At 38.9% G+C, this 20,662-nt stretch overlaps 1 protein-coding gene across 1 annotated transcript in view; it reads left to right on the top strand.

Moving 5' to 3' along the window:
• The first annotated feature begins 5,115 nt into the window (after nucleotides 1-5,115).
• The window catches only part of col27a1b (collagen, type XXVII, alpha 1b), an 84,905-nt gene continuing 69,358 nt past the window's right edge, over nucleotides 5,116-20,662 (top strand). Inside the window, exons 1-4 of the mRNA XM_015045063.1 lie at nucleotides 5,116-5,634; nucleotides 7,662-7,726; nucleotides 11,418-12,574; nucleotides 16,392-16,445. Of these exons, the coding sequence (XP_014900549.1) occupies nucleotides 5,582-5,634; nucleotides 7,662-7,726; nucleotides 11,418-12,574; nucleotides 16,392-16,445 (1,329 nt within the window). The 5' untranslated portion in view covers nucleotides 5,116-5,581. The remainder of the gene's footprint in view (nucleotides 5,635-7,661; nucleotides 7,727-11,417; nucleotides 12,575-16,391; nucleotides 16,446-20,662) is intronic.

Genomic DNA, 20,662 nt, shown 5'->3' with positions numbered 1-20,662 from the left:
AACCTCGTTCTGTGATAATTTAGTTCAGAAGGGTGGGCAAGTTGGTGTATGTTTGTGAATGATAAACAAAGCATCCAACTTTTCATGTGGTGTACTTTCATTTACAGAAAACAAAGAATAGAGGGGTAACTGCAAGGTCGTCAAACCCTTTGTGTCCTACAAGTTGGCTCTGGATTTGTTTTATCCGCTCAATCCAAAGAGGTTTTAATTCGGCATCTTTTTTCCCCCCCCAACTACCCCTGAGACACGCTACCAGCCCCAAACTCTTGCCAGGCTTGGTTGCATGCTAATTAGGCAGACTCAGTTCAGATTAAGACAATAATGAACAAATTAAAGTGGAGAACATCTGAGCTGTTGTGGTAAACACGGAGAGGAGGGCAGGAAGTTCATGTCGTCTTGTATTTGAAGCCTGCAATGCAGCTGCAGGTGAAACAGCATGACAGAGGCTGAATGTGGGAGTCTCCTTTTCCACTCAAAATTAGGATCATGTGTTCAGGCTTAAGTAAAATTTGTTTTCATTAAAGTTGGGGCAATGTGCTACTACACAAAACCATCAGGGAGGAAGTCATTTAACTTTTCCATTTCCTTAACTCCTAATGTTAAACTTTTCTCTGTTGTTGTAAACTGGCACGTTCTCTGCGTTGTAGAACAAAACATTCGGATGTTGTTGAAGTGAAAGTTTCGCTGTCTACTCCTCAAACAAAGGATCCCGCTGCCGTTTGACATTCGGCAGAGAGAGCTGGTTTTTCAAGATGGATTATTCAGCAGCAGTTTGATCCTCTGCTCAAATGTCACCACAACAATACGTCCAACTTGGCGGCCGCGCTCGTCTTTCTGCAGCTCTGCAGGCTATGTGGCCTTCAGACAGATAAAGACGGTTTTGTCCTCGCACATTGTTTTCCATTCTGTTGATGAAGTAAAATCCTTGTACAGTGACATACAGTTTTCTGAATAAAATTTAGAGATCACAACACAAAAAATATCTAAGTTAACAGGGTCATGTAGGATACAGAAAAAAGTAAATTACCATAGATATAACAAAAATATTTAACTTGGTCCGCAAATGAAGTGGACTTATTTACGTAAATATGTTTAGTGACATTAAATGGTGGCTCCTAGAAGAACATGCCTTACATTCAAGATGCAAAATAAGTACACAAACCATAAATAGACTTTTAAATGACCATAGCCTGCAACTCATTCTCTCCTATGGACATATCACCTTAAATCTGAATTCAGGTCCTGCTGATTGAAAACGAGCCCAGGGGTCTTCAAACTCCAGTAATTATCAGTCGTTCTTGCATTAATTTGGTGTGAAATGTTTTTTAGATGAGATGTCTGTGACGGTGAAATACAAATACCCATATGTTGCAACCCTAATATAATATAAGAGTCATAAACATGGTGAAATGATATGTGCTGCAGCTGGGTCAACTAAACAAATTGACAGGAACAGGAATTTATCACTTCTTAAGAGTTCAGTATCCCTATTTAATCTCTGATTGATTCAATAAAACTTTAAGAACCGTTGTTTTTGTGTACTTTGCGGGAAGAGAGAGCAGCAACCTTTGCTAAAAAGCAGTTTGTTTCCTCTTTTAACTCAGGTGTATTGATTTTTTTTTCCATCACTTGGGGTTGCACAATATAACTTACATCACCATATTAAGGTGAAAATTGCTCTTGTGTTAGCCAAAATTTGTCTTTTTACACATTTACCCAAACGCAGAGCAGCTTTATAATTTATTGCAGTTGGACTTTGCTCCCTTGCTGTCCTCAAAATGTTCCACTCTGGTAATGGCCAGCCCTTATATTCATAAATCTGCAGCTTGTATAGCCTGTAAGGCAACTTGTTTCACTCAAATATGCTGCCAGCAGTGGTGACAGTGTTGGTGGCAGCAGTGAAACTGAATCAAATTTGCGATGCTGTGTGGCAAAAAGCCCAAACATGACAACAAACAAACTGTTTATTTGAAGGAAGACAATAAAACGTTAGCTCAAAAACTAATTACTCTCTCGTTTTCGAGTTGCTCCTGGTCATTACTTTTATTATCCATCGATCTTCCAAATATTTCAACCTGGGGGTTGGTGTGGATCACACTTCTGCTGCTGATGTACTTTCCTCACACCTTCACCTTCATACCTGCCTTTAGGGAAACTCCTTCAGTCATCTAAATGTCCCTTCCAGCTCCTCAGTTCTTCCCTGACCTGCTTCACCTCTATATCCCTTCTAAAATCTTTGACCTCTTGATGCTGCTGGCAGATGCCTTTTCCTTTGTCCAGTTTTCTCTCAGGGGAAAAATAAATTTCAAAGTCCAGTCTTTAACCCTAATAAACCCTCGCCCTCATTTTGACCTTAAAGGGCAACACAACTCAATTCTAAGCTCATCTTTTCATTTGTGTTTCTTCCTCCAGTTTTATTTGCACTGTGGGAGCCATTTTGTTGATTCACGAAAGAACGGGGTTTTAATTTTTAGGTTTTTTTTTTGTTTTTTTTTTTAAAAAGCAACAATTCATCATGTTCATTCATATAGGGCCACTCAAAAGTAAACAAAAAAAATGCATTAATTTTAAAATATAAATATATTAGCTTTATAATTTGATAACAGATAATATTTTCTGCTTACGGCTTGACTTCTTGGGGCAAATTTCCTGTCCTAATGTATGGAATGAGTAAACGGAGCACCAGGGCATGATCTTATTGGATCCAGCTGTGCCTCCTCAGAGGTTGCCTGCACTCAAATTCCCAGGATACAAGAGTACAACAGCAGAGGTCTGTGTTTATCCGACCAGAGTTTCCATCACTGGAAAATGGCGGGGAAGGATGTGTGTGAAATGCAATTTTTTGGTACTTCTTGTAAAAATAGAACTAAGGAACTTCAAGTGCTTTCAATCTTACCAAGTACTTTGCTTTATCAGATTAACATAAATCTATATGTAATAACATGTCAATCATTCAGTGAATGAAATGGAATTATATGGATATTTTACACACCTGATTTTGACGCTGGATTGCAGGAAAACTCTTTCTGAACAGCTGGCAGGGAAGGAAAATAAGATTTATTGGTAAAATACTTGTTTAAAATATAACCCTCCATTGGTCAGCACTGCATTAGCTCTAAAAATGTTTTCTATTCTGGACCACCAGCATGGCTCTGTCTGCAAAAACACCTGTCTCTAGAAAATCATTACATGAAAACGTTTAGCTAAGTAATTTTAAGCAGTAGTCTGTATCTTTATGCATTTTGTTCAAACTGATAGGACTCAAGAGTTAAATGTTTGAAATGACTCTTACTAAATGATATTATTGAGAAATACCTGAGTAAAATGTAAGGAACCTTTATATTTACAGGAGAAATAAAAGGTCTTGGAGTTGAGCTCCTGGGGATTCTGAAAGAGTGACAACTGCACTGATGGTTTTGGTTGTTGACAGTAAAGCTTAAGCTGCAGGAACCCCTTAAAGGTTCCTAGTTCATGTCTTTCTGGATTTCCATCACAGCAACCTTGAAGTAAACCAAAGCCAGTCTCGGGTCCCAGTTTGATACACCAACCTCGTGAAACCTTACTCTCCAGATTGGAGATCTTCATCTCGGCTCCTCCGCGTGCTCTGAGGACATTGCCTTTCCTGTCTGTGAACTTAAATTTGTGGTAACAAAAGCTGACATCTGATGTTGCTCAGACAGGTAGATGGGAAGTGATCTTTCAAGGTGGTGGGCTCCCTTACTTCCTGACCACGAGACGATAAACTGGGCTCTGTGTGAGGAGGAGGGATCCAGTTGCAGGCAGCTGAATCGGGGCTCTGTTGGTTCTCTCCTGGACACTGTCACAGCTTGTTTGTTGAAGGTGGGTCAATGAGGACTTTCTTTGGCAGAGGAATTTCACTTACCAGAACCTGTGCACCGTATATCCCTCTATGTACAATGAGAATGGATGTGAATGCAGGTGTCAGGTGGAGGGAGTTTGTCAAAAGTAGGCATTTTGATAAAAGTTTAAAGCCGTTAAGTAATTGTTAAATTCTATTGTCAGGTAAGTGTTATGTTTGTTTTTGTGTAATTAGACCTAACAGAGACAGAGCAGGTGTGAAGTGCAAACAGGCTAATTGTTACCAGGTCAAATAATTTTCCAAGTATCTCACCACAACATGATTTATTTTGGTGAGTTGTCACCAAATGCGACGTGTTTAAAGCCAAAGAGCTAGTGGGTTTTAATAGAGCCATGAAAAGGTATTTATCCACATTTTTTGCTACACTTTTGCTACCCTGCAACCTTGGATGGCTGAGAGTAGTGTATAGGATGATCATCCCTCAACGTGTGATGCTGTGGAATAGGAAAGACGAGACACACGTTGAGCTTCCTTCTCATTCAACCGGAAGATTTATTCTTCTTGTGTGCTCAATCTTCTCTATGCCACCAACGCGGCAGCGCCCCTAGCGGTTGTGTGCGGAATTTCATAAGACTAACTAAAATGACACTACAGAACTTAGTACAATGAGAAATTAAAGATACAAAAATAAAAATTATGTTGGGGTGCCTATTTTCTTACTTATTGTTTTAATTTACTATTGACAAGTTTTTCACCCCTCTACACTTATGTCAACCAAAGATAACCTCAGTAAAAACAAAATGCAGATAAATGACAGGATGTTTTAAAAGTATGGATCAAAATCACATATTTTGTCCAAAATTGTTATATTTTTTGAGAATTCACTTATTTTCTGTCAGAAACAAACATCTTGGTTCAATGGGAAACTATCTATCCATTATCCCAGCAATGTTGCTTGGGGGCTGGTAATTGAGGATTTCACATCTAAATCACTCAAATACTGTAACTACTACTATCCCTAAAATAAGTGAAAAAAAGAATAAGTTACTTTTAATTTCAGTGGTGGGTGGGCACTGTGGGGGCTTTTGCACGTGCCTCTGGAATGCTTGCTGCGGCCCTGTGCACGTTTTAAACGTAACATTCACGTAGTAAGGAAGAACATTTTATCACAGTTGAGCACGTGCAGCCTGAGAGGGAAGATGCACCTTCAGCTGCAGCTCCAAAGTGTGTTTCCCTGGATGTCAGCTGAGGGCGACAGAGGGAGGTGCCCCCTCCCCCAGCTCCCCCACCTTCTCCCGGTTCTCAAGATTTCCCTGAGTCCACAATAAACTTTCATTTTGGAAAGTCGTCACACACATACACACTTCATCCTTGCGCGTCATCCTGTATCGTCAGGAAAGCTGCACAGCATTTTTTTTATTCTTGCTGTTGCTGATATATTACAGAACTCATGGAGAAGAGACGGAAAACTAAATAAAAGAGCGCACAGGTGGAGCGTCTTTTTTTTTTAAATCCAGTAGTCATCTTCTTGGAGACTGCAGAGAAAATGAAGACACGACAATGACATCAAACGGCATTATCAGTGTTTGATTCTCGCTTTGTTTATTTTTTTTTTATTCTTACTTTATTTTATTTTTATTTTTTATTTTTTTGCGCTTTTGCTCTGCGCACAGCTCCCCAAGGACCACCTGGGATGGAAAAACTTTGCCTCCTCTGCACTCTGGATAATAAAATCTCCCGGGAAAGAATGAAGTAACCGCTATGGAGCCGGACAATGCCCCGAACTCCAAACTCAAAGCCACTGGAGTCGGGGGGTGAGTCGACAGACTAAATCAGCGCTTTCCTTTAATACATTTCATGGTTGAAAAGGTTCAAGATGAAATCCTAAATGTCTTCTTAAACATGTTGGAGTCTGAACTAACGAGTGTTTAAAGGGGGGGATGCTGTTTGTAATGTGCGTGTAACGTTGTAAAAGCTCGCAAAAGTACTTGCTGAGCTGAGAAGTTTAGATTTGTATGCAGATATGAAGTGGAGCGGGCGGGATTCTTTAATACGTTGCAGATAAACGTGTGGAAACAATTCCGCCTGTTCTCTCTGCACAGTTCAATGAAAGTCTGAGCTGTTCGCCTGAACTGCTCCTCAACTTGTTTCAGAATGAATTGCCAAACGATCTGGGACTGATTTGTGGGAGATGTGCGAGAGGCGGAGACGGTAATCATCTCCTCCTTCCTCTTTCCCTCTCATCCCCGCTGTGCGTCTCACTCAGCTGGCCGACCGGCTGTCCCGGAGGGAGGGGGGGTTATTAGTTCTTTTAATAAGGCCAAAATGTTGCATCATTCTAAACTTGTTGAACAAAAGAGTTTTGGTCACACACTGTTTCTGCTGCTAATTTATGTTTAGTTTAGCAAGTAAAGTGTTTTAAATGAGTTTTAAATGTTAAAGATTTCCTGCCACAGCTTCCACATTCAACAAACACACTGCAAAACTACTGAATTAAACCATTAATCAGTTTCAGTTAAAAAAAAAAAAAAACAACATGATCCAGACAATGGTTTAGATTTTCATACTGTACAGTTGAAATATGTTGGATTAATGTCAATATGTAATTTACTCAATAGGAAATCTCTCATGGGAAAAACAAATCCCAAACCACTCACTGTAAAGATGTGGTTAAGTGATTACAGGGAGAATGTTTATGGGGTTTTGCTGGTCTAAATTAGTTTTCACTTTACTTTATTCACACTTGTGAAATAATGTGTTGAGTATTGTATTAGATAGTGGTTTTATGTAGACCAATGCTAAGTGTTGCCAATTTGTGAAGTAAAAACAGAACAAAAAAAAAAAAAATCCCATTGACTTCCCAACTGAAGAAAAACAATAAATCTGAAAAGTGCGGCAAGAATTTGCATACTTCTTCAAGAGTGTGTATGTGGTATTTTATGGGTCTTGAGGACTGGTGTCCTGACATTTTTAGATATGTCCGTCCTTTTGTAAGTAAAACCTTATTTTCACCTGCCTGCCTCCTTCCTGCATTTGGGTCCAACTCTTCAACATTTTAGAACAATTTTCAACACCACGCTGGGACCACCTACTCAGCTTGGAAGTACCAACTCTATATTGATTGCTCATTCACATAAGCATTAGAAAGCACATTTGTTTACATTTATGCGTGTGTCACTTATGCAGCCCCCTTTCTCTTGCTGCCCGGGGCAACTGCCCATATGACAATTATATAAAAAGAAAAAAGAAAAATGATAGAAAAAGCAGTCACCGTCTCCTTAATGTGGTGATTTAAAAAGGTTGCACTGAATTGTATTTCAGGATTTTAAAGACTGAATACAAATGTCATATATTTCATTTACATTTGTAAAAAATGTGAAAATAATTCCTTCTTCCTCCTAAATGCAATAATTCATGTTGATTTTTCACATAGCATCCCAATACTATACATTGGCAAAAATGGTGTACCAATGCTTGAACAGCAATGTAATGGTTTATCTAGTCAGACAGAAAGATAAATAGATGTCATTGTTTAATAAAATGAGTAAAAAAATATAACTTATGATCAGGTTTAGAGAATACAGGTCGCATTGTATTTAACTTTACAGTCTGATATATCAAAAAAAAAGTAAATGTCACAGTTAAATTAAAATATCACTGTCCTGCTGACCAGGCTTTTAAATGAAAAACATCTGAAGCTCTAAAATTTAGACTTTTTGAGACTTTTCCACAAAATTGTAAAGCTACAATTTTAAGAAAATATAAAAACTTACTTGGACGATTAAAGAATGAATTTTTACTATTGGTGATGCTTTCCAAACTTCTCTGTCCTTGTTTTTAGGAGAGCTCTGATTCTTTGGACTGTACTGGTTTCTATCTGTTCTGTGAGGTTTGCACAAGCACAAGGTAAGAAAACCGAGGAGAAAGATGCAGAAGTAAGGTTTTTATTCCTACACACTGTTTATCCGGTGATATCTGAAATGTGAGGAATAAAGGATTAAAAATTTGGGATGCCTTCAGTGGATTGAGCTTTAACATACTGAACAGATAAAGTTTGAACTATTTATGTGGAACAGCAGTAAAACATAGGATATATGTAGAAATAGTCAACTTGATTCAAATTGTTGTATATTTTAATTATATCAGGGGTGATAAGCACAATTAGTGGCTTGCATTATTCTTTTAGAAAGTCTCTCTTATATATTTATATTTATGATGCTATGTGATGCACTCTGCTGTCAGCAGTTCTGTTTTTGCATCCCAAATTTTTAACAAACTTCAACCTTGTTTTGAATCGTTTACAAGAATGTTGCATAACCTTTAAGTAAAAAAAAAATTCTCTTTTTAATCTGACAAAATATTTTATATTTTTTATATTTCGTTTTAAAACGATCTCTTTTTTATAATTTTTTTCTCCTTGAGTTTTGATGACTGATCGCTGTGTGGCTTATAGAAAAAAAGCATCTGCTAATAAAATTAAAGGGCAGAAAGTTCTTGGAACATAGCTAGTTATTTAAAAAAGAGCCTTAGTTTTAAATCAGAGCCTTATTATTCCATTTTTTAGTGCTGAGATGATTAACAGGGTAAAAAAATGTTTGGAACTATCCAGAGTTTTGAAAACTCAATGCAATATAATTAAGTTAATCTGAGTTGAAGGTTCTTGTCTTTTTGACTGAAAACATTACATCGTAGCATGTGCAGGCTGAATAGACTGGATTCATGCAGAGAAATATCTGATATATGAGTCTTACTCACACATGGATCAGAAAGAGATTCTAGCGATATTCTAACCTGGAGTAGAATGCCAGAGTTTCACAGTATGTAAGGACTTACACAGATGTTTTAAATAAAAACATGTGAGAAGATTGAATCCCTTTTTTATAATAGCAACAAAAGTTCGTGCTGCAGCAAAATAATGCAATTTATTGACTTTTAGGTTTTTTATGTTATGTGTAGATGTCGTCAGTGTGTACAAGTAAACTTGCTTATTGCAACATGTATAAAATAAGCATATGCTGAAATTTTTTGAAATTATTAGATTTTCAGCTGTTTGTCTTGTGTGTGTGGGGGGGGGGGGAAGTAAAGGAACACTGTATCAACCATCTGACTCAGCAGTGCACAGCAACAGGTAGGGGAGGGGCTGCCTTATAATTCATACAGTCAGATAAGTCACTCTGGAATTTCCTCTGCCATCTCATTAAAAGAATTCAAAACTTGACACTTCATTATCAAATAAAAAAAACAAAAAACATTTAAACATGGAGGACACTTACTGTACTTTATTACTCGATAGTTTATTTTTCATTCATCCATATTCTTTCACTCATCCAAGGTTGGGTTACCACAGTAACGGGTCCAGGCTTGTAACCCTCGTGTTCGAAGACCATATGAATTATATTGTCCCTCTGATAATTTCTACACATGCAAACACTAAGACCCCAGATCAGGATTCAAACTTCTTGCTGCAAAGCAACAATGCTTCCAGCTGTTCAACTGTGCAGCCCTCTAACGGAACAATTTCTTCTATTTTCCTCTCGTACATGCAGGGAGAAACTGTAAAGGAACTGTAAAGGCTGCACCGAGTGCAGGGGAATAGACTTACTCAGTGGCTGTTCTGTATAAGTTTTTCTTTCTGATTTAGTTACTTTCTTTCTTGCTGAACTTGTCTTTGCATCAAATTTTTATACACTTAATACTTTGTTATTTTTGTTCTGCTCATCAGGAGGTCACCAAGAGCTGCAGGCAGCCCGCCTACCCACTCAGATTAAAACATGATGTGCAGAAAACCCTGAGAAAACACACCACACAATCAAAGAGCAATTTTGCTTTCTCATACCTTATTAACAATTCAAATCAGTGCTGCATTAGAAATTGACTGTACATGGTCTTTTTATGGGATGTCAGGGATTTTTTCACATTTTTTTTTCTCTTTTCCTGAGTTTCCAAATCTGGCTGATCTCCTGCTGCCTCTGCAAACCGAGCAGGGTTTCCCTCCTCCTAACAGGATGTGTGTCTATTCTTATTTTTCTTCTGCTAAGCTGGAATTTATTATTCAGCAGTTTAATTCAATCTAGCTCACATCTGTCTGTTTTTATAACATCCAGTGTGTGTGTGTGTGTGTGTGTAGGACCTAAATACACAATAAGCTGTTTTAGATTGTGCAGTGGTTAAAAAAAATCCTCCCTCCCATTTTCTTGTGTATGTTTAAACCTTTTGTAATACAAATGACTGCAAGTGTGACCTAAGACAAAGAGACGAGTCGGTAATGGAAAATGTCTTAATGAGTTTTTAAAGCCACAAAGATCAGTTTTATCCTCACATTGTGTTTGTTTTTAGACAGTGGGGTAAAACCTGTTTTCTGTTTTTATAATTCATGAGGACTGAAAAGCAATTTGAGAAACCACAAATAGTTCTGGCCTGATGCTTCCTGTCATCAAAGTTAGTTTTGATCTTTGAATTATTTACTTGAATCATTTTTCTGTAGGGTGGAATAACAACAACACAAGCAACTTTATCCGTCCAAAAAGGTAGAGATGGCTGCAAGAATGCACAGGTGTTAACCCTGAAAGCACAATGTCTTTTAGCAGAGGTGTATGTATATATTTGAGACTACATATAGAATAGAGGAAATCCACAGTAAATTCAAAGTTGTGCACCCAGTTCTGTAAAAATGAATCGCCAAAGCCGTTTGTGGTTCAGAAACTTGTTAAAAGAATTTCTGCCCATAGTGTCTGCATGGTGTAGCTGAACTTCTGATTTTAACTCTATATTCTTTCGTACTACAGTTTTCTTGCCCATGCTACAGGATGTAGTTGCTTGAAGAACAGACATACTATCTGGAATGCAGCAAAAACAAAGTCTGCCTCCTTTTAAACTGAAATGTGGGTTTAATTAAGCTCTTCCTCAAAGGTGTGAATCCAATTTGGAGCAATACACCGTGCACACAGCACAGCAAGGTGCGAACATTACTCACATTTTCCTCCCATGAGATGCAAGTAGCAATTAAAACCTGCGGCAAGCACTGCAGTATGTTTCTGAGCACAGGCTCCCGTCAGAGGAATCATCTTTAATCAGCAGACATTACCAGATAACATTTCTAGCTATGCACCTTACATTCCCACAACCATCCCCTCCGGGGAACTGTTCAGCTTCTGTTTGCTGAGATTGTCCTAATTAAGTCTTGATGTAAGGATTACATAATATCCAGCAACCCCCTAAAGCAAATGACATATGGCCCCACATGCAGAGACTTTAATGCAGTCTTTTTGCTTTGGGTTTTCAATTAGTCTGGCTTTAAAACGGTAAATTCCCAGTATTGCTTCACGACACATTAAATATCACTTCGGTTCCTGCTTTTTTAATTTTGTTCAGTTCATGCTTTGATGCGGATCACTGGAGTGAAAGACGGAATAAAGAGTTTCATTCACTTTTTTTCTTTGAACGTCTCCCACAGTGCGATGCAGTGTATGGAGTCGTTTTGTACATATCTAGGTTGAGCCTCCATCAAAGAGATGAAACTGGGAATTAAAAAATGACAGCAGTGCATCTTTCAAATCCCACCCAAAACACAATGACTTCTCTCCTGTTTTTATTACAGATGTGGACGTCTTGCACCAGCTGGGGCTTTTCGGGCGGAGGCCGGGTGTGCCACCACCAACAGGGACTCGCTCCATTCCCGCCGGTGTCATCCCCGTTAAGTCCGGCTTCATCCTCACTCCGAGGGCCCGCCTCCAGGTGCCGCTCCGCACCATCATCCCTGCTAGCTACGACACCAGCAGGCTCTCCCTGATCCTCAGCCTCTCTGCTCATCGCTTCAACAGCGCCTTCCTTTTCTCTGTTCTGTCTAAGAGAAAGAAAGTTCAGCTCGGAGTGCAGTTCACACCGGGGAATGTTTTTGTACACGTGGGGCACAGGAACTCTGTGAGTTTTGACTACGACGTCTACGATGGACGGTGGCATAATTTTGCTGTGGCTGTACGAGACCGTCAGGTATTTTTGTACACATCCTGTGGTGAGAAGAGCTTACATGGAAATTTGTCCTCGAAAAAGGACCAGAGCCTGGATGCAGAGGGCTCCTTCCTGCTGGGCAAAATGAGCCACAACTCCGTGCCGTTTGAAGGTGCAATCTGTCAGTTTGACATTTATCCCTCGGCTGTGGCAGCTCATAACTATTGTGATCACATTAAGAAACACTGCAGAGAAGCTGACACATATCGGCCCGTTTTTCCACCCATGCTACCTCTACTCTCAGACCCGGATATTACTTTAACTCATGCAACTTCGCCATCACTGACGGAGAGATCTTTAGCTACAGAATATGCTGTTGTGTCTATTTCTCCACCAGCTAATGTTGGATTGGAAAACCCGCCCAAATTTTCATCTCCGACTGTTGCCGCATCTCTTCGGATCATAAATCCAGCGGATCAGAAACACTTCGTCAAAAACACAAATCAGAGGGATAGTGAGTCTTCAGGAGCTTCTGGGAAAAGTTTACTTGTGCCTGTCTCCATCAGACCGTCGGCAAATCTCAGGACCACGGCCCTTTCCACTCAGGAGTACGTTCCCCATGAAAGGGAACTGACCACAGTAGCTCCAAAGAAACCTGAGCCAGAAGTGACCAGCGATTTCAAACCAACCACACTCCCTGCGGTGACTCCAGTTGCAACAGATGGCTTTCAGACATTTGACCTGGAGCCGACCCAGTTCTCACTGCTGGCTGGACCACCTGGGCTAAAGGGAGAACCAGGACCTCCGGTGAGTGGTCAAACAAATGTGTATCAGAAATCTCTGAATTGATGTGCGCGTGTTTGGTGTGATGAAGTCCAGCTGGAAGAAATGAAACAAGGAGTTCGAACTGTAGCAAATCCAGAGTTTCGTTTTGAACTTTCCAGGGTCAGTCATGGAGAAAGTGAACAGGTTGTTGTTTCAGTGTTATGTTGTTTTCTTTTGTTCATTCATTGCCTGTATCTGAAATAGGTGAAAGCTTGGATTATATAACCATTAGAGTGTGTGGTGAAGTGATCTCGACAGTGTGGCTAATGCTAATGGTAGAGAGTTTTCCACTTGCCTCAGTCCTTTGTTTATTTTCCAAGTTGCCAGTCATGCATGTGTGAGGTCTTAGGTGCTCTCAGTCCACACCACTTTGGTGCTCATTATTGGGTGATCATTCCTTTCAACAGCTGTGCAATGATCGAACTTTGAAGCTCACTTAGTGTGTGCACTGAGGTGTAAGATTTCTCCGAGGCAATGTGTTACTACTTACGTCAACTTCTGGAATGGGTTAAAACAGTTTAAGGGATAAAACACTACTATGCTTTCAACTATTAAAACGTTGTGTTGAGGGCGTAAAGTTCCTTCCTCTGGCTTTTCTGAAAAACATGTAAAAAGCCTTAAAATAAACTCATCATGGCATAAAAGCACAATCTCACCCTGTGAATTTTAGAATAAAAGCAAAAATTTTCATGTTTGAAATAATGTCTTTGCAGTTATAGGTCCCACTGTTAACATCTTTGACAATTTAAAATAAACTTAGCTACATTTTTTGCTCAAATTAACCAAAGTTTCTTGAAACTTTTAATTACTAATTCACAGCTACATGTTTTGTTGGGGAATGCAATACATTTATTTTAGCCCCACTTCAAGTTTGAGAAGACATCTGAACATGTCATTTAAGTAAAGAACATGTGTGGCCCCTCATGTATAAGAAAGCTCCTCATCTAAGCATGTCCATCATTGACTGAGCAGTGATTTAAAAGTTTTTTTAATCTACTATGGACACACTGGAGAATGGTGAAAGAGGTCAAATAAATCCTACAAATCTCTCTGAGAGTCGGCTGTAGGTAAATGTTTCCTCTCTCTGTCAGATTCTAAAAGATTGTTGCCAGGTGAAATCCCAAATCACATTTTACTCAGCATGTTGACTGTGGTGTCCTCACCGTCACATTTCCCTCCTCTGGAGAGCATTCAAGGCAGACTTGTGGTCAATATTAAAGCAGAGAAGCTATTAGGCTCAGGTAGGACTTGGTGGTAGCAGGATTTTCTCCTTTAAAGAAATCTTTGCTTAAATCCAGTGGATTAATTATCAAAGTACCATTGGTTTTCATTATTTTTTATTGCATAAGTCAAGACCAGAAAATAAACACTGAGCAAACCTAAAATAAAGCAGTTTATTTAAAAAAGAGAGATTTATCTTGTTCACCAACAGATCAGACAAAGTTATCAACAAGTGAATATCTGTGTTTTTAAGGTAAGGTGTTGGGGGTATTTGTGAATTTATTACAGCTACACCCCTTGTTGTTCACTTCCACTTCAAGGAATTGATAAGAAAAAAACAACACAAATCTGTTGCTATAGCAATCAAAGTAACTGTGGGACAATGTGTTGTAGACTCATCCAGTCAAGGTTTGCCTTCTCCATACATTATTTTTGTTCAATGGTAAGGTGGTGTTATTGTCTGAGATACATTGAACATGCTCCTTTGTTCTTCAAAAAGATTTCATTAATCTCCAACAATAGCATATTTTCAACAATCAACAATTAGTTCACTAAGGTCTACTGAGTGCTGTTATTTTCAGTTTTTAACTGCAGATAAATAAGTTAAGGCAGTTGTTTCTTTTTTCCTAAATGCTGTCTGATAAAAGATGTAAAAGAAGTGAGGGGGTTTTTTTTAGATGCTAAATTAACTTAGTATTTTCTGCAAGTCCAACAAATAGTCTTTAATCGTTAACTCTACCAACACATCAGGACTTCCTTTTTTACTCCAAAATAAAAGCCCCAAACATTAATGCAAAATGTCATGTAGTAAGTACTTACTTTCATGTTTGGGACTCATAATAGCTTACCCTTATGTCACCTAATTAGGTCACATGATGACAACACTTTGCAAAACAGACTTAATTTTGTCAAGCATACTATGACACTTTCGTATCATGAAACTTTTTGGCAGTCTGGTTAGGACTTTCCGAAAGTCTTAACCAATCCTAAAAGAGAGAAAAATCACTCTCCATATGTGTCCTACATCAGTTCTCAAGGGCTGGTATCCTGCATGTTTTTCATCCTTTCCCTGGGTCAACATCTGAATCAAACGAGGTTGCATTAGCAGACCTCTGCAGAACTCTACAATTTTAAAGAGGTAGTTGGACCATTGGAATTAGCTGTGTTGAAGCAGCGCACATGTGGAACTGCCAGACCACTTCAAGACTGGAACTGATCACCCGTGTACTGCACCGACTGGCAAGATCTTGTTCAGCCAAGTCTCGGTGAAGGCTGGGTTATGCTGTCAGATGCAATTGAAGAGTGACTTCAGCTCCAACGTTCTGCAAAGTTGATGTTGCAACAGAAAGCAGTGCATGCAGTGTGAAAGATTCCCTACTGATTGTATCCATCATCAAAACTGGTTCCAATAGTTACATGAGAATCAGAACAGGGCCAATGAGCAATGAAATACAAAGACATCATCTAATAATTCTGGTTTTCTTTTAAATAGTGTGCATTTCTGTCTTGCTTGCTCATTTGAGAAGTACGTATAGAGGTACGGCAAGCTGGAGGTGTCAAAACCTGGGGCAATGTTCTGCTGGAAAACCTGAATCCTGCCCTTCAAATGACACCATCAACTTTGCAGTGAAGTTTGAGGTATTAACTTATCTTGATGCCAGTTGACCACCAAAGATGCGGTGGAGTTCTCATCTGAATTGTCAAAGTTTTTCTTGCAAGATAAAAGGTCACCTACTCAGGCGCTTACAAGCATATTCTATAAATGCTTGCGGATGCAAAATGTAAAAGTTTGGATAAGTTCTTAGGAAATTGGCTAAAGCCGTGACTTGGCTCCGACCTGATTAGTGGCTGAAGCTTAAACTGCTTTGTCACGTGTGGATCGCCTGATGGTTGCAATCGACAGGATCTAAAGTTTGCTAAAAAGCCTTCTGGCTTGTTAGACTATTTGCCGGTTAATTATAATCAAACATGGATTTCTTTCCAACAGATGTACAAGTCGTCAGTGTGTTTGGGATTATTCCATAAACCCAGAAGACGCCATCGAGTTGTTCTTGGGCCTGTTCTCCTCTTTTTCGTTTAACTGCTTCAGCTGTGAGAAAGTAACTTAAAATCCCACGATATCAAACAAAATCAGGTTCCACAGACTTGACCCCTCATTAAATTTGACCTTTTGGAGCTTTGTTAATCCATGTGTGAAATTGTTTTAAAGCTAGCTGATGCTTGTAATTAATGTGATTGGTTGAGGCTGGAACCTGCAGCGACCTCCCTGCCAGTACAATGACTCAGACTTGCAGTGTTGAAATAATGTTGGTTGAATGAGGGCCTGCATCATCTTTTAATAGGAAATCCTCACACAAGGAACAACACAGTGACTGCAAGTAACACCTATCTAACTTCACCAAACATGATAAAGTGGAAAAAATGTATTTAACTGAGTGAATGTCACTCAAAGAGTGCGTGCCTTCTTTCTGTGTTTTTCTCCTGACATGACTAAAGGCTGTATCTTTAATTTTGTATTTTGTATTCATAGCACTGATTAATTTTGACTCTTGACTATTTTTAAATCTTTTCCTTTCAGGGTCCCCAAGGATTTCCAGGATTGCCAGGAATCCCAGGAAAAAGGGGCCCCAGGGTAAGTGACAAGTTTGTCGTGTTGAGTCTTCAAAAGAAGAACACCCTTGAACTTTTTCACACTTTGTCAGGGTTTAAGCACATAATTCAGTGTAATTCTTTGTGGTTTTATGCGATGGAGCAACACAGTTTAGCACATAATTTGTCAAGTGGAATGAAAACAATAAAACTTTAAGCTTAGCTTTTCTCTTTTATTCTTTTACAATAAACACCTGAAAACTGTGACATCTATTTGTATTCAACCTTTCTGAGTCAATTATTTCCAGAACAGTCTTTTCCTGTAATAATACCAACTTGTCTTTTGCAGCTTCTTTTCCTTCAGAGTTAACATTAATTTATCTCTGTCTATCTTCCAATTAGTCTTTTCTTTTGCTGCTGAAGAAAAGCATCTCCATAAAGACACTTTCTGAACATATTGATGAGGATGGGGAGTGTAGTTTCCTGACTTGTGATGTTCAGCCTTTATTGTCATCTGGTCAAAGTTGTGGTAAACTTTATATAAACATAACTCTAATGACTTCTTTTAAATATGTCTTTCTTTGTTCCACTCTTCCATAAAGGTCAGATTTGTGGAGGTCACAGTTAATAGTTGTCCTACTGGCAGATACTACAAATTTAACTTAACTCAAGGGACTTAGAGAAAGAAGTTAGACTTTCTTGTTTTGAGGAAGTTGCTTTATTGTGGAGGGATAAATAGACAAGTTAATTTTACATTTAATGGGCAACCATTTCCATCCTGTGCAATTCCGCTTGATTAAAATCTGGCGTTACAGACAGTCTGGGCTTTCTCCTGTTTCCTTGGATTATTTTGGTAGAATTTCAACCGAGCCAATCAGCGAACAGGACAAATCGTGGACGGTGATGTTGATTTTCTGCATTGGTTTAGAACTGTAGTCTGCCTGTAGTTTTAGCATTGGCAGAGGAGAAGGTGAACTGAGCCGTTAGTCCATGTTGGCCATGCTTCCAAATACTGAATCAACATTAACAGTCACCTTGTTGGGCTCGGCACTTCTCTCTTTGCAGTGGAGGATGGTGGCTTAAAGCTTCGTAGCATCGAATCGGCACATTACGTACGTCACGACTCACTTGAACAGACTCCACGGCTCCAGGAAGCAGTCAACAGCCAAGTGTCCTGCACCTCTGTACGAAGCAAATAACGTAGAACAAGAGGCTGCTGTTGGAAAGAAGCTAAAACTGCTGTAATATGATCTCTTTCTTGAGTGTCCATGGAGCCTCACAACATCTGAACTATGAATCTTTAGCTCCTCCAGAGTTACGCTGAGTCTCTGTGATTATTCCAGTTTACATGGATAATGATGTCTTGTCAGGTTTGTTTTGGGAGGTTTGCTTAAAACCTGACGTTGCATTAAACCTCTCCACAACTTTCTGCCTTACTTTTCTGCTGTGTTCCCCAGTCTTCATGTTTGTTCACTCATGCTGCCTAACAATACTCTGAGGCCTTTTATGGGACAGTTGTGTTTATGATGTTTATATTGAGATAAAAATACACACTGACAATCTCTGTTTACACAGTTGCAATGCATTTTATTTAGACGTATTCGAGTAAAATGGGTTAAATATTGCTTCTTACTTCAGAATTATATGCTGTTTGTTGGTGTGTCACATAAAATCCCCATTAAATACAATAAAATTTGTAGTTGCAACCTGACAAAATGTGAGAAAAGTTCACTTTTCTTCTTTTGCATGGGATTATACCTTCAGACAATTACTCTCCTTTCCATTTTCCCTTCTTAGTTCGCCTTTAATATTTGCTGCATTCTCTAATTCCTGTGATGCTTTCATCAAAGCAAAGTGACACCCATTAGTTGAGTACTGACATAGAAAACTTTTTAGCACTCTGCTTTTGATCACACTGAACATGCAGAAGGCTCTTTGAAGTGTGGAGCATTACTTAGCCAGGCGTTCGTTTGCTTTGGCTCTGGGTTTGTTCAGGCTGCGCTTCACTGCTACCAAGGTCAATTTGTAAATTTGAAGTGCAAACAACCACAATCTACAGATCTGTGGACTGTCTGCATAGAAAAAGGAAAAAAAAAACTGATGTTGCTACCAGTGTGCATTTACATTTTCAGAACCAGCAAAAATAATGATTGTTAGAATTATACTATAATGCAGGCAACATGTTATAATGGAGGGACACTTCTCACGTGTTGGGTCTGCAACCTTTCCCTTAATTTCAAATTAAAGTTTATTTGTATAACAGAAACAAGGCAGTTCAAAGTACATTAAGCATAAAGCACTTTGTGTGTATTGATGATTTTAACAATGACTCTTGACAAAATGTGATGTTTGTTACTGGTTTTCACAGCTGTTGAATATATGATATGTTAATGATGTTTTTTATGCTTTCATGATGTGAAGCACTTTGAACTGTTATGTTGCTGAAATGTGCTACACAAATGAATGTGATTTATTCATAAAAAACATCCGATAGTCACCAATTGTGAAACAAGTAATAGATATTACATTTTGTCAAATGCCATCATCAGAATCATCAATGCACATCAAATAAGCAGGTGGGTTTTTAGCATTGATTTAAAGGAACTCAGTGTTTCAGCTGTTTTGCAGTTTTCTGGATGTTTGTTTCAGAACCTTTAATCCGAGCCTTACATTGAGCTGAGGCTTTCAAACAACCTAAAAAATCCCAGTAGAAACTGTTACCGGTGTGTTTTTATGTTGATGCTGCACGCTAAGGCAGCACTCATCTGTTGAATTAAATCAAGCAGAAGTGAAGCTTCGTATTTCAGTGGTAGGACGCCTGTTAGCAGACCTTCTGATGGAGGCCTTGCACTGCTGGGATTTGTCTGTGTGCTACCTACTGTAGCCGAGCTGTGGGGCCTCAGGGGTGGGTCCAGGGAACCCAATCTCTTTAAACACAGAAGAAAGAAAGCTTTGTCCCCATCTTATTTAAGGCATTTAAAACCCTGTCTGGAGCTCAGTCGTCCTGTGCAGTAAAATCTATAGAGCTCATTCATCATCAAACTTTTGAAATCCAACAAGTCATGCCGGCACAGAATCGAAGGGTATTTAAGTTTCCCTTTTTTTTAACTTTTATTTTTTTTGGCTGTGTGAAATATCCTACATGATTCAGATGATTAGGGGAAAATGCTCAACAGCTCCACAACTTAATCCACAGAAACTCACAAGTGGACTCTGGAATAAGGAGTTTAAAGTTTCTATTTTTAGAGTTTATACTTATTAAATGGACATCAAGACTCTTTCATTTCCTCTTATTTGCAACAATTTGTTAAAAAAAAGAATAAATAGACAAATGTTTGAAGAGAAAGATATATTTAAAAAAATGATTCAAATAAATTATAGAAGGGCAAACATGTAAGCCTGTTTACCAAGTAAGATTTGATTCACACAGAAACACAGGCTGAAGCCCAGGCCACGTCCAGTGATGAAAAAACTCATTCTTTGCCATCGTGCACATCATAATTCAACTGCACCATTAGCTGTGACCTGAAGTCATTCGTTTCTAGTAAAGCATTTGATCCAGGCTGAGGTCTGGACTTTGACTGGGCCGCTGCAGCACTTTGATTAATCTATAATACTTTGGCATACAGAGTTCATGGTCAGTTAACCGACTGAAAGCTGCCAAGGTCCAGTGGCTACAAAATGAAATTTAAAATCATCACCCCTTTGCCACCACAGCAGGCAGTTGGTGTGAGCGTTTTCTGCTGATATGCTGTGTTAATTTTCACCAGCATATCAGCAGGGAAATTTCTCCACTGTTAAAAGTAACATTGCTGCAGACATTTTGCGGTTTATTCAGCTGAATCTTTGCAAACATTTTGGATCAAAACTGGGGTAAAAGTTTTATTTTAAGATGTTTAAAGAACACGTTGCATGGAAGCACAAAATGATCCCTAAATTAATTAATCGATGCATTTACAACTTTTCCAGCATTGACTTGTTCTCTAAGTGGGGCAGTAAGTAAAGAGGAATTATAGAGCGTTGGTGCTCTCATCTAATTTTATTCTTATATGGTGACACAGTTTCTGAATTCCCAGTTATTCCATTATATATACGGAATGTAAACTGAAACACTTGACAGCACCCACAATCCTTCTAGTATTTGTAAAGGTTAGATGCTCCAAGAAGCTTGGGATGTTTGTGGTGAATTTTACCCTCATCAGGAATCTCTGATGTTCAAAGAGAAAGTCCAATCTGCAGCAGACCATGACCTCATTCCAG

The sequence above is a fragment of the Poecilia latipinna genome, unplaced genomic scaffold (genome assembly GCF_001443285.1).
Source record: "Poecilia latipinna isolate Pla-1442-1.1 unplaced genomic scaffold, P_latipinna-1.0 Scaffold705, whole genome shotgun sequence".
NCBI classification, from domain to species: domain Eukaryota; kingdom Metazoa; phylum Chordata; class Actinopteri; order Cyprinodontiformes; family Poeciliidae; genus Poecilia; species Poecilia latipinna.
The sequence above is the reverse complement of the archived record's forward strand: the minus strand, read 5'-3'. Positions and strand labels throughout refer to the sequence as shown.